Here is a 13,823-nt window from a genome sequence, read left to right as displayed (position 1 = left end):
ATCCCCAGGGTAGGCAGTGCTTGACGTCAACTCGCTTGTGTCAATTTTTCCGGTCCCTAGATTGTGGCCTTTAGGTAAAAACAGGTTAAACAAGATCAAATTCTGGAAAATTGTCCTCACAACACCACCTTTATCAGGCGCCCGGACAGCCGGTTGAACGCCCCTGCTCAGATGGGGTTCGATTTGACCCCCTGAAATCTCAAAACTAAGAGAGCTAGGAACACAAAAATGATAGGGTGCATTGGCCTATACGTGAACTCACTCGCGCAAAAATTTGAAGTGTCTGAGATATTACCATCGGGTCAGAAAAGGTAAAAACAGGTTGAACTCCAAGTTGGTATCCAACGTGCCCCCAGAGTTTTTCATGCAACCAACGTCAGCCCAGACACTCGTTCTAAGCAAAAGTTCACTGGTACTCTTTTAAGGTCATTGACCTTGTTTGACCTTGACCATAACCAACCAAAACCTTACAAGACTGTTTTGGTGTTTGCATTTGAATAAGTGTCAAAGGCTGTGCCAGGCAGTATGTTTCAAAAACAAAGTGCTAACCTGGGTCATTTTGGATCAGCGACTTATTTGGGATTGAAAGAAGTCCATAAAAGATGCGTAATGCGGTTCCAATTATAAATAAATTCAAAATGAGCATCCAAAACTTTCCCGTGCAGCAAGCCCTAGAGTTAAGACAGCAGGTGGGTTTTGACCTTGGACTGATCTTCATACGTTACCATAGGTCAATAGAATTTGTTACCTCCATTATCGTGTTACCTAAGAAATTTTCTCGGAGAGGCATGACTTTGCCTAAAACTCCGTTGCTGCATCAGATTGAACGAATCCCTAGAAATTGTCTTAGCTGAATCCATGGTCTGACTTTGACCTACCGTAGGTCCATGACATAACATAGTAGATCAAAATTTTGGGAACCAAGAGATCTGGTATTTAATTTCGACTATTGTACAAAATTTGGTGCAGCTTCGCTGCGCCGTTCGGAAATCATTCCGAAAAATCTTCGGGGTATCAAGTTGACCCCGACCCAACCGTGTGCTTACCTACACGCTGTTTTAAGCCAAATATCACTTATATTTATATCATGTTAGTGACCTTACTTGACCTTTGAACTTCCCAATTCACAACAACCTTCGGACATTAAATCGATGAATTATCTGAATTTACCATCAGCGTCAAGGACCACCCAGAGCGACATGTTCCTAAATACAAAATACTAATTGAGGTCTTGTTGGTGACCTCCCCTGACCTTCATGTAGTTAAATTAGGAATACCCTTTGACGTCCTTGTGATCAAGAAACTAGAAATGTATGTAGAAATTACTATTTAAAGCAAATTTTTGTAGTAAAAACTAGTTTGGTGTTAACTTAAATTCGATTACCAATCTCAGCGCCTTATTGCCCAAGAGGCCATTTCACAGTTGCATGACTTCGTCTAACGCTACATTGTTACCTCAGCTTGAAAGATTCCCTAGTGACCGCCTTCGCTATTAGCCACTGCCTGGCTTTGACCTGCTGCCAGTGCGGATCCAGGAGCCGCGAGCAAGGCCCCTCCCTTCCCCCTGGACCCCAAAGCCATAATACGTTCCGAAGGGGCCACAGAGAAGGGGCCGAAGGGGTCCCTCGCTCTCGACCGAAAGCCTCTATACATTTTAGCCGAGGCCCATATAATAACATGCCGGGGAACTCTCATTTGTTCAGGTGCCCTCCACATTGGTCTCGGGAACATACCAACACACTTGCGATATGCCCATTGGCCCTCTACATTGGTCTGGGACACTTCCACGTTTCTGCCACTTCGCTTTCGTCAGGGGCCCGATCTGTTAACACGCCCAGGCACACTCGATCGTTCGAGACCCCTCCACATTGAGTTTTAGCTACAAGTACTTGCTTGGCTGGCCTTACGCTATTGTCGAGGACCCACCTGCTACCCTGTTCGGGCGCACTGGATTCTTCGGGGCGCTCGACATTGGGTCTTGGGTACTTTTTGTTTGAATGGAAGGTTCTCTGTTCTTGTCGCAGAGCAAGTTACAATCATGAATCACATTTGCGCTACGTAACATAAGAAGTTGGACAAGGTACTAGTTGCTACGGAAATAAGACTTGTAATCGAGTAACTTAAGAAAAGCGTGATATCCGAGTATGTGAATACAAGTCAATTCCTTAACCTCACTGATAGATATGCAAAATCAACACAAGAAAGGGCCAAAGTACGGGCACATAACAGCATTTAGCTCAGGAAACACTCCCAGCAGCATACTGCCATCTCTTGGCGTGTTTGAACTACTACAAGTGAGTGCTAGCGCCAGCCGTGCTAATTTTGCACGGCTAGTTTGGTAGTGCCTCGACGTCACACAAACGTTTCATGACGCAATCAAACAATGACGTGTTGAGGAACAGATTACTAAATAGAGAAATTGTACTGTCTAGAACAGTGATATCCACTTAAAATGATATCGGTAGTTATAAATGACATATGTGAGCTTATTTCACCCTTAATGTTGCTTGTTTCAATATCCTCAAATGTGGAATATTCTCTTTAAAGGAATGTTTCAAGAAGAAATGAAGATAAAGATAATGAGGCAAAAAGCCGAGATTTAAGAAAAAACGTCCTGGAAGATTCCGGTGTGATGCTGGATTGAGCGCCGGCCGCTTTGTGTTACGGGCGTATGCTTTTTAAATGCCCACATCCCACCACTATAACATTCGCGGTGTGCATATGCTGCTTGGACGGCGGAACATTCTCTGGTTCGGGAAGCTCCAGATGTTGAATATACGCACATACCACAAGTGACACATAAGCACAAGCGTTCAACTGAGTGTGCCGATGTTAAACAGCGGGAAATCCACCTAGTAAACTGGTCTGTGCTGCAGGTATAATTCAAAACAACGTCAGGGTCAGAGTGTCGGGCATCCGACGGGTCGAGACCCTGGATGCTATCGGGTCCCTGACATGTGTCAGGGACCGGCATATCAATATCCATGCTAGACAAATGTTCTTGCGGACGTCGACGACCATGCTTAACACTTAGTTATATCTAGTTACATGTCTGTCAAGAAAATTGTGTCACTGGCCCAAAATGACACGATGGGATGGTGAGGTCAGGGCTTACCTGGCAAGCACTGCTTATCTTTGGTCAGCGCTCCCACACACCCATTCAATGAAAAGGCTTGGGCTAAATCTTAGAAAACAAAATGCAAAAAATACCGTGACTCCTCCACGAACGCACTAAGTGTGTGTGCGTGAGTACATGATTGACGCAGGCGGTTTACTATGCTGTGCACATGGTGGGATGTTGTTAGGTTTGCATCAGGTGTAACTGCACACAATTATAAGATGTTGACAGCTAGGTATCGTCCAGTTACCTAAAACAAGTTGGTGGTAACACCCTAATACATATGTGAGACCGCTCGCATTAGCCCTATCACACATAGGTCGTTTTGACAGAAAATTGACGCAGTAATACGCTGTCGAATAGTTGATCCCCTTTGTCAGTCATGCTCCAAGTGAGTTGCGAGGATATGTTCTAAGAATGATCGAGTTATTGCACCAAAGTTGTACTCACAACAAATGTTTTTGTACGTTATTTTCGGATGATGCCATTACTCACGTTCTACGGCAGCGTCGTCTGCCTTTCACACCGACAGGAACGCGGTCACTGCGAGTAATCGAACACTTTACCTCTGATTTCCCAGATGCGCACCTCAAACACCGCACCACCGCACCCCACTGCAATCGCATGGCCATTGGAGGCTGCAAGTGTGGTAAGCATGCTGAAAAGTATTGCGGAAAAATTGCCTGACGCCGCTGCTCCACATTGTTCGATGTTTTGTTTTTAAGTTGGCTTACGTGACATTCGCTACCGGCGAAGCAACTGTCACGTATTAGCTGCAATCGGGGTTTTAATCAAGATATGCACGCCGGATCAGTTTGTACGTACATTGACACATCCGGCATCAGAAGCTCGTAAGAACGGGCCACGTACTGTCAACAGTGGCACGTATAAACACGTGCAAAAGCACGAGGAGAGCTGTTGACTGCATTGTCAATAGCTGTCATGTGATCACGCTATGTTGCCAGGAGCCATGATGTCAGCGTGGGAGGGAGCTAGTTATTTTCGGCTCACCCAGCACCCAGCGAACGGCACATTCAGTGCTGCATGAAGGTCTTGAGGATGAACGGCGAGTCTATATCTAAACTGGCGAAAACAGGCTGACCGCACAAGCGCAGACTGAAAAACGTCTGCGAAACTCCGCTGTATTTCAAAAATAGGGGCTAGACACCAAGAGGATGAGCTATGCTCGGCCTTGGAGCTTGCCCGTGTACCATAGAATCCTTAAAAGGTTAGAAAACGCATCAAACAACCGAAGATGTGCGCCATACGGGGCACATGACTCAGAATGTGGCGCGGCACCTCGTAGAACATGGATACAATATGCCAAAGGCGGCATAGCGCATACAGGATTATGCAAAAGCTGAACAGAAATAACCTCCATGCTAACACAGAGTCACCGATGTTCCTTCTAGCAAAGATGCGACAGGAATTCTCCCGATTAGTGACGGGTTACAGCATAACTAAGGTGAGGCCTGCGTTTTGCCACGTGCATACGTGTGAACTGAATAATAGTGCTGGTAGCATGAGTAACAATGCCATAAGTAATAACAGCTTCTTTAGACCAAATGTTTAGGAGATTGCCAATGCTTTTAGACTATGACCCAAAACATTACATGCTGCAAACACCTTTGGCCGGCCTGCACTCTGAAGCGTGAAGTGCGGTGGAAAACATCTAAACGACCCTAACCTCATTCTCCCTACCAAAGAGGAAAAGGATTTTTGGTCGTTGGCAGGAAGGGGGCGACCGCCGGCCCATCGCTATTGGGGTCGTCATTGGGGCTTTACAACACATTCAGCTGCTGAGGCTTTACGGCGTTGGATGCCTCTCACCTTGACAGGGAGGGCAAACACCCGCGTAATTAAATGAATGTCCGCGATCCGAGGTTTACGGACAGAAGACATGCGAAGCCATTGCTCCGTTAGGTTTTTTATTGTTCCAGTGTAAGTTTAGGGTCCATGTTCTGTTTATTCCATGTTTAGCTTCGGCCGACAAGCATATTTAAAAGTCTTTGATAGAGACTGGTTCCTGCACGCCAGATTTGAAGCGGTCGTCTAGCACATTAGCGCCTGGTTCCTATCAACAGTAAATTGGAACATAATTCATTACATAGAAATACGACATATGCAAGGCAAGCTCATCAACGGGCATTCATGCACTGCCCACAAAGATACTTCTTATGTTTCAAGGGCTACTGAAAAACGTAAGCTACCAAAATTAGCTGCAAAGCCGCCCTCCATGTGCGACAATTACACAACTCATCTAAGGACTTGTTCCGAGCTGCAGTGAAAGTGAAAACTCCTGCTATCAGACGTCACATCCATTTAAGCTCCTGTACATGGTCTTATCGCGGGACCTTTTCAAGTCCGATAAGCGCCCGGCGTTCCGGAGCAGCTCTGTGCAGTCATGGAGGCCGGCAATAGCGCCACGGTGAAGCCCATGTCCACACGGCCGGCCCGTCCGCAGACTGCGGCCCGGCGGTCCCGCCCGTCATCGCTCGGACCAGCACACTGCAGTCAGCAGTCAGGCCGCCGAGAGGACCTGCTCAGTCAGTGTCAGCGAACGGCCGTCTGGGCACGCACAGGCGTAAGACTGGGCAGGGGATGGCTGCCGGTCTGTTGTAACTAACTTTCATCTGATTTTTTCATAGGTTCTGCTGTGATGCAATACACATCCTTCCACTTGATCAAGTGGTGTAGCTTGAAAGGGTTCCTTGTTTGTGCCTGTTTCTTATCTCAGCACGAAAGCTGTTTAGCTCACAGAAAGCTTTTTCACAGGCAGACACATGAACAAGGACTAGCAGCCCAAGGACTAGCAGCCCAACAAGGACTCGCAGTCCTTAGTAACATGGACAATAAATTGAGTCTAAGATGGGCCTTGAGAAAAGGAAGGGCTCGTTTTCTAGTGTTGGAAAGGTCATGTACACGATTGAGCCGACAAGGGTTTATGGTGAGATCACAAACCGGTCTCGGGCCAGGTCTGCCCCGGCTGATGCCGGATCAGCCCGGGTCTGCCCTGGCTAACGCCGGATCAAGCTGGGTCTGTCCATGCTGACGACAGATCAGTTCGGGATTTCCCAGGCTGACGGGGATCAGGTTGAGTCTGCCCACGCTAACGTTGGATCAGGCCGGGTCTACCCCGATTAACGTTGGATCAGGCTGGATCTGCCCACACTGACGCTGGATCAGGCCGGGTCTGTCCGTGCTGACGCCGGATTAGGCTGGGTCTGCCCACACTGACGCTGGATCAAACAGGGCCTGTCCGTGCTGACGTCGGATTAGGCTGGGTCTGCCCACGCTGACGCTGGATCAGGCCGGGTATGTCCGTGCTAACGCCGGATTAAGCAGCGTCTGCCCACACTGACGCTGGATCAGGCAGGGTCTGTCCATGCTGACGCCGGATTAGGCTGGGTCTGCTCACACTGACGCTGGATCAGGCCGGGTCTGTCCGTGCTGACGCCGGTTTAGGCTGCGTCTGCCCACACTGACGCTGGATCAGGCCGGGTCTGTCCATACTGACGCCGGATTAAGCAGCGTCTGCCCACACTGACGCTGGATCAGGCAGGGTCTGCCCAGTCTGAGCGCGGACCAGAGCGGGTCTGCTCAGGGCTGCGGGCGCGTTGCGGTGGGGCGGGCCCGGGAGGACGATGCGGATGTAGCAGCCGTCGGCCGACTATCTGGCGGCATCTGGGCGGCCGGGGTCGTTGTATGCAGTGCACTAATCCGGTCAGGGCCCGGCCGGTGTCGCCCGCCGGGGTCATGTGTCCGCCCAGACCGGATTCCGCACCGACCGCCGCCGCCGCCGCCGCTGGTGCGGCGCACCTCTGCACCGTCCGAGCCCACACAGCCGACGACTCTGGCAGGTGCGGCATGACCCCACCCAGGCAGGCTCGGCGTAATGCTGGCCTGACAGGTCTGCTGCAATCTCACCCCGGCAGGTCTGGTGTGATCTCCCCCGGCAGGTCTGGTATGATCTCCCCCGGCAGGTCTGGTGTGATCTCACCCCGGCAGGTCTGGTGTGGTCTCACCCCGGCAGGTCTGGTGTGATCTCCCCGGCAGGTCTGGTGTGATCTCCCCCGGCAGGTCTGGTGTGATCTCCCCCGGCAGGTCTGGTGTGATCTCCCCGGCAGGTCTGGTGTGATCTCCCCCGGCAGGTCTGGTGTGATCTCCCCCGGCAGGTCTGGTGTGATCTCCCCCGGCAGGTCTGGTGTGATCTCCCCCGGCAGGTCTGGTGTGATCTCCCCCGGCAGGTCTGGTGTGATCTCCCCCGGCAGGTCTGGTGTGGTCTCACCCCGGCAGGTCTGGTGTGATCTCCCCCGGCAGGTCTGTGTGATCTCCCCCGGCAGGTCTGGTGTGATCTCCCCCGGCAGGTCTGGTGTGATCTCCCCCGGCAGGTCTGGTGTGATCTCCCCCCGGCAGGTCTGGTGTGATCTCCCCCGGCAGGTCTGGTGTGAGGCTCTCTGGCAGGTCTGATGTCATGTCGCTCTGGCAGGTCTGATGCGATGTCGCTCCGGCAGGTCTGGTGTGATGTCGCTATGGCAGGTCTGGTGTGATCTCCCCCGGCAGGTCTGGTGTGATCTCCCCCGGCAGGTCTGGTGTGATCTCCCCCGGCAGGTCTGGTGTGATCTCCCCCGGCAGGTCTGGTGTGATCTCCCCGGCAGGTCTGGTGTGATCTCCCCCGGCAGGTCTGGTGTGATCTCCCCGGCAGGTCTGGTGTGATCTCCCCCGGCAGGTCTGGTGTGATCTCCCCCCCCCGGCAGGTCTGGTGTGGTCTCACCCCCGGCAGGTCTGGTGTGATCTCCCCCGGCAGGTCTGGTGTGATCTCCCCCGGCAGGTCTGGTGTGATCTCCCCCCGGCAGGTCTGGTGTGATCTCCCCCCCGGCAGGTCTGGTGTGATCTCCCCCCGGCAGGTCTGGTGTGATCGCACCCCGGCAGGTCTGGTGTGAGGCTCTCTGGCAGGTCTGATGTCATGTCGCTCTGGCAGGTCTGATGCGATGTCGCTCCGGCAGGTCTGGTGTGATGTCGCTATGGCAGGTCTGGCGTAATGTCGCTATGGCAGGTCTAATGTGATAACTGGTGCGAGCGGCAGATGAAGACGGTTTTAAGGTATACACACTGAACGACTGCTGTTGCCAGCAGCGTTCCCAGCGCAGCATCCGGCGCGCCTGACCGGTAGGCTCACTGGGCACGGCCTGACCTAGGTGACCCGCTGACGGTGACGAGGCTGAGGCGACACTGACCCCGTGTGGACAGCTGGTCGTGGCGGGCAGTCTCTCGGCCACCGCTGCCGGACGCCACACCAACAGAGCCAGCACGACCTACGGCACTGCGAGACGTCGGCAACGGGCCAGATGTAAACAGGCGCAGCGGCGGCTCGCTGTGGAGATCCACGACAGCTGGACGGACGACGGGGGCGGGGAGCGGGGGAGGGGGCATCAGCCCGATGAACAAAAAGAGAGTTGACGCGATCTGGCGACCATCCCGCGGAGCAGATCGCGTGGTGGGATAATTCATGGGCATCAGCGAGCAAACGCAGCCAGGGATCGGCCGCGCCGAAGCCATGGAAGGTTCGTCAGGTGTGCAGGAGTGCAGGGGAGTGGCCGACTCAAACAGTTTGCAAACAAGACAGAGAAGAACACGGGCCAGTCATGCCTTGTGACGGGCGTCTGTTGATAACGCGGCCACCGTCCATTCATACCAAAAAGCGTTCCTCACGATTGTGAGTCAACTGGATTCTGTGTCACTACCGCACGTCACCGGCAAAGAAGATGCATGCATAGCAGCTCTATCAATGGTGTGCTACATTATTCATGGATGCGAGTGGGCGCGACCCAGATTTAGGTCAGAAGTCCAGTTGATTTGTAAGTGATAGCCATATAGCTTTCAACGCAAACAGCCACATGCTATCGGAGCATTGCATGGCTATAGGTAGTAAGTGGTTTGGGGACGCATAGCGAGCAAGCCGCGCAGCAGAAAACAGAGCCCATAAACATAGCATCGTAACATCATCGATGTAAACAACGAACCACTTTCACGCAACATAAATAGCTTGAACGTGCCAGGCAATATTGTACATATATCTTTCAGTTAACTGACAACATTTATAAATGCGAATTTAAACGGCACCATTCCGCGCCTCAAATATTAAAAGTGCCGTTGTGGCTCGATGCATCCACGTGCTCGTTTCTACACCAGTTTACCTACGCAAAGGCTAATACACATACCAAACCAATACCAAGGTCTGTTGTTCCATATCAAGGTACCATACTTCACCTGTGCCGGCCTCCATACGCAGCACCACCGGTGTTTCTTGTACCCTACTTAATATTATCAATACTATAAATACCAGGTAACAACGTTTCCGGCGAGAAATCTGAACTTTATTATTATAGCATTACATGCTGTCGCACTGATTCTCATGTGTCCACAGATAGTAGATAAGGTGGCCAATAAGTAACTTGAACTAAGTAACGCTATACAAGATAGGCTCGTGCACATCATCAATTTGCTATGGAGCAATGCAATTGCTATGACATATATTTGAAGCATACGGCTATCTCTTAATAATGATCATGCGATATGTCATGATAGTTACTCATCATAATCTTGCATTTATCTACTAACGTCATCCCTTAAGAACCCTCACAGGATCTCTGCAACTAAAACAAAATGGTCACTTCGTGGTTTGTTATTACTTGGTCTTCCAAGAAATAACAAATTTATGCCATTAGGAACATTGTAAATCGTCGGTCGGAACTCTTGGAGTTACAAGCACGGATAATTGTGCTTAACTGGCTCTGGCGGCCTTACATGCCCTGGCTCTCCGAGGGTTTTGTCAGCACCAAGCCAAACTTGAAACAATATGGTTTGAGCAATAGCGCAATTCAGCCCAGCAAAATCGTAAAAATATGTCTGAATGTTAATCTTTCTCGTGAGATTTTGCATGGCAATCATTGCATGTTTTAGGCTATCCCTAGTCTGCTGTTAGTGTACAATGATTAAGCTGGTTAATGACAACGAACCAGCTGGCCTCTATTTCAATATTTTGAACCTAAGTTCTTTACATCTCATCGTGAGAACAGTTTTAAAAGAACCATCAAGTTTCCGTCAGTTTCGGGAGATGCGATGTTGCACCAGTATGTCCAAATCGATAGAGAAAGCGATGTTTATTGTTCACTAACAGCTAACATACCAAGAAGGCACCAGTAAAATACCACCAAGACGCATTAGGATTCTATGTTTGCTCGATGCCGTCAATGTGTGTATGAGTCCAAGCGATGTTTTTTGTTAACACGCGCCCGGGAGGCCGGTTAAATACCCGTCGCTTGGGTGGGGTGGGGGTCAATTTGACCCCATTGAGATCTCAGGATTCAAGAAAGCTAAAGACGCCAAATACACAGGGTGTGTTTGTCTGCACGTAAACTGACTTAAATCAAAGTTTGAGGTTCCTAGATTATGATCTTTTGTTCAGATAGGGTCAAACAAGGCCAACCTCTAGAGTAGTCTTCAAAAGCCCCCCAAAACCTAGATACCTGCTCTAAGAAGAAATTCACAGGTACATTAAAGAGCAGTGACCTTGTTTGACCTCTGAACGTCATGGTGACCAAAATAATAAAAGACTGCTTTGAGTTTTACTGTTGAATAAGCGACAGAGATACGCTAGGCAGTATGTTCCTAACAACGAAATGTTGACCTGGCGCATTTTAGGTCAGCAACCTATTGCAAGCTTTGAGAAGCCCATGGGAGATGCGTAATGCAGCTCCTGTCAACAATCGATTCGAAATAAGCACCAGAAATTAGCCCATACGATAAGCCCCGGAGTAATAGAGCAGGTTTGTTTTTTCCTTGATGTGACCTTCATAACTGACCCTGGTTCACTAGAATTAGGTTAATTAAATGTTGTGTTGCCCAAGAAAGAATCTCGGAGATGTATGGCTTCGTCTAACACTCCGCTGTTGCACCAGATTGAAAGATTCCCTAGAAATTGTCTTCGCTGAATCCATGCCCTGATTTTGATCTGCTGTAGGTGAGAGGCCCCACAACGTACATCTAAATTTTTGATACCGAACGATCCGCTACTCACTGTCCGAAAACCGTTCTGGAAAAACATTCGGGGCGGTGAGTTTGACCCCCACCCGAGCGAGCGTTGACTAACAGCTAACATACCAACAAGGAACCAATAACATACCACCAAGGCACATAAGTCCATGTATACATCGGATCGAACAGTTGTCACTGCAATGCCTGCCTGCGAAAATCGTGATGCTAGTGTTCATGCAGCTCTATACCTTGCAGACTGACACCTTACCTGTCATCGCCATCGCTGATGACTGTTGTGCAACGTAGGCTCACTCATTAGCTACTTTCACACCAGCCTCAGCAGCGGCATATACGAGCATTTTACTGTACTCTTTCCAGGGTGCCCTTTTACCGGACTCTTTCACTAGTGGCCATTCATGCCTCATGAATCGCTGTTCTGCAGTCAGGAAGAACGATTGTTCATCAAAATATCTGATAATATCAAGTCACACGTTATCATTTTTTCCTTCCATGAATGGAGCATAGCGGTCCCTCAAACGAACACTGGCCCCGTAGTCGCTTTACGATCCCTGGCACCTGCGGGAATACCATCCCACCGGGAAAACCTTCTTTTGTGCGAACCATCACGGACATAAATCAAGGTTTTGTATGACACTTTATGCTTTTCAGCTTCCTGAAATTTCAAGTTTTTGTAAACCTAAGGTTGCACCCCTATAAAACTGGGTCACGGCTGAAAAATGCTGTGAAGAGGTGCGCTCGAAGAAGCCATCCAAGTAAACACCGAAATATTTTATGAACATGTTCACCGTTGCCAGCAGCGTCCATGTTCATCTCTGGCGTGGCTGTTTACTCCACTGGAAACGTTAATAATGCGCATAGTATAGTGCATTGATAGCTCGGTTTTCTCTTTCATCCCTTGCCTTCTGATGTTTCAAGGATTATTAAAAGGAAGGTAGCATGCCTTAAAACCAGAGATCAAACGCAGCCTTACTGAAAATATTACTTCAACCCTATTTATTTTCGGGTGAACGACATAGACAATACGCTCCAAGCCTCGGGTAGACAATTCATCCTAAATGTCAATGGCAGGCACTAACTGCTCTTAGCCGTGGCTTCTTAAGAGAAATGTCAACTATCTCGGCCTGGCAGGCAGATAGGTTACCACGTTCGGTTAGAAGTGTATACGACCATGCCGTTTAAGAAGCGATGGTGGTGGCATACGCCTTATAACGGGCTACCCCGCGTCATGCTCTCCAGTTCTGGTTAGCCACTCGCTGAGTTATATGGCAGCTGGCACTGATTTGATTCCTTAATATGCTCACCTGAAAGACACCATCGGATTTCAAAAGGTGAGACATTCCATTCAGCATCTTTAAATCATATTGCACCTGATTTATAATTTGTAATATATTAGCCCCAATAATTGGTTATTCAGTTGGTCAATTGGGTCGGTGCAATAACAATTCAAGGGAATGTGCCGGCTGATGTTACATTTTTCCAGATCGAAACGGCATTTTTCTACTCTGCATTTTGTTTTATCGTTACGTCGCGATATTTTTGCAGTTTTGCCTTGCACATTAACGCTATAAAAGACCGTCTGCCAGTGAGCGACAGACCGATATTGCGACACGGCGTTCACGGCAGGTCGGTATTCGCATCGAGAACGACTGGGCATTCTCAAAAGCTGCACTACCCAACCCGCCCTTCCCCTACCCGCATAGCCCGCCTATTGGGGTGGACCATGGAGCCGGCGACGTGTAGCGAACAGAATTTTAACCTTTCACGGGTTCCTCGGAAACGTTACCCTGCCTAACTCAACAGACAATAGAAAGCGACGCCGACTGCCAGCATGTCCATTACACGGCGGTGACTCTGGTCATCCGGGTTGCCAGACACAAAAGTTTGGCAATACACAGGTATGACAGACACGCAAATATGAGCTTACGATATTGAAAGGAATCGTTTGCGTATCCCAAATTTTAAGCTTTGTAACTTCTGTTTTAAGCTAATATGAGGATGTAACCACTGCCTTGAAGGTAGCTTTTTTTAGATCTAGTTGCTGAGGCTAGCTCGTCCGCAAACGTCATTGTTATAGGATTTCAACATCAAATACCAGCTCTCTGGCATATTTCTAAGGCATCCGAGCAGCAAGGGTACACGGGCTCCCAGGCTTGGCCAGGTGTACAGTAATCCACACCTTCCCTGCCTCTTCCAGAATTTTTATGACGCCCTTGACAGAGCCAGACAGGTGTGTCACAACGGGCCGGGAGCTGTCTGCCAAGGCTTTCAAGCTCGATATCCAGGTCAGCTCTTGTCTTTTCCCGGAAAAGAAAACAGCGGACCGCCGGAGAAGGGAAATATCCCTGCAGGAGAATGTCTTGTGTCATCGGTAACAGCCAGACCCTGCTGGATCCAGGACAACTGTGGAGAGGCGCTGGCTCGTGTACATTATGACACCCTCGTTTGACATGGAGAAGAAAGTGCACACTCCGTTGACACTGGTCACCGTCGCAGGCCATCACAACAGCCTTCGTCAATTCAAAGCGCGGCGCTGTAATGAAGGTTTTCAAATTGTTATCTTCAGCCCGACCGAACACATGCGCTCAATGAAAAGCGATTGCACATGCCGCAGAAACTTCCAGTTGCCTAACAGCATTCACCTATCCTT

The 13,823-nt window shown here is 49.6% G+C and overlaps 1 protein-coding gene across 1 annotated transcript in view; it reads right to left on the bottom strand.

Moving 5' to 3' along the window:
• The window catches only part of LOC119110085 (platelet glycoprotein V-like), a 40,744-nt gene extending 29,308 nt beyond the window's left edge, over nt 1-11,436 (bottom strand). Inside the window, exon 1 of the mRNA XM_037233826.1 lies at nt 11,424-11,436. Within this exon, the coding sequence (XP_037089721.1) occupies nt 11,424-11,436 (13 nt within the window). The remainder of the gene's footprint in view (nt 1-11,423) is intronic.
• Between the last annotated feature and the right edge of the window lie 2,387 nt (nt 11,437-13,823).

The sequence above is a fragment of the Pollicipes pollicipes genome, unplaced genomic scaffold, assembly GCF_011947565.3.
Source record: "Pollicipes pollicipes isolate AB1234 unplaced genomic scaffold, Ppol_2.1 Scaffold_7231;HRSCAF=8579_pilon_pilon_pilon, whole genome shotgun sequence".
Taxonomy (NCBI): domain Eukaryota; kingdom Metazoa; phylum Arthropoda; class Thecostraca; order Pollicipedomorpha; family Pollicipedidae; genus Pollicipes; species Pollicipes pollicipes.
The sequence above is the reverse complement of the archived record's forward strand: the minus strand, read 5'-3'. Positions and strand labels throughout refer to the sequence as shown.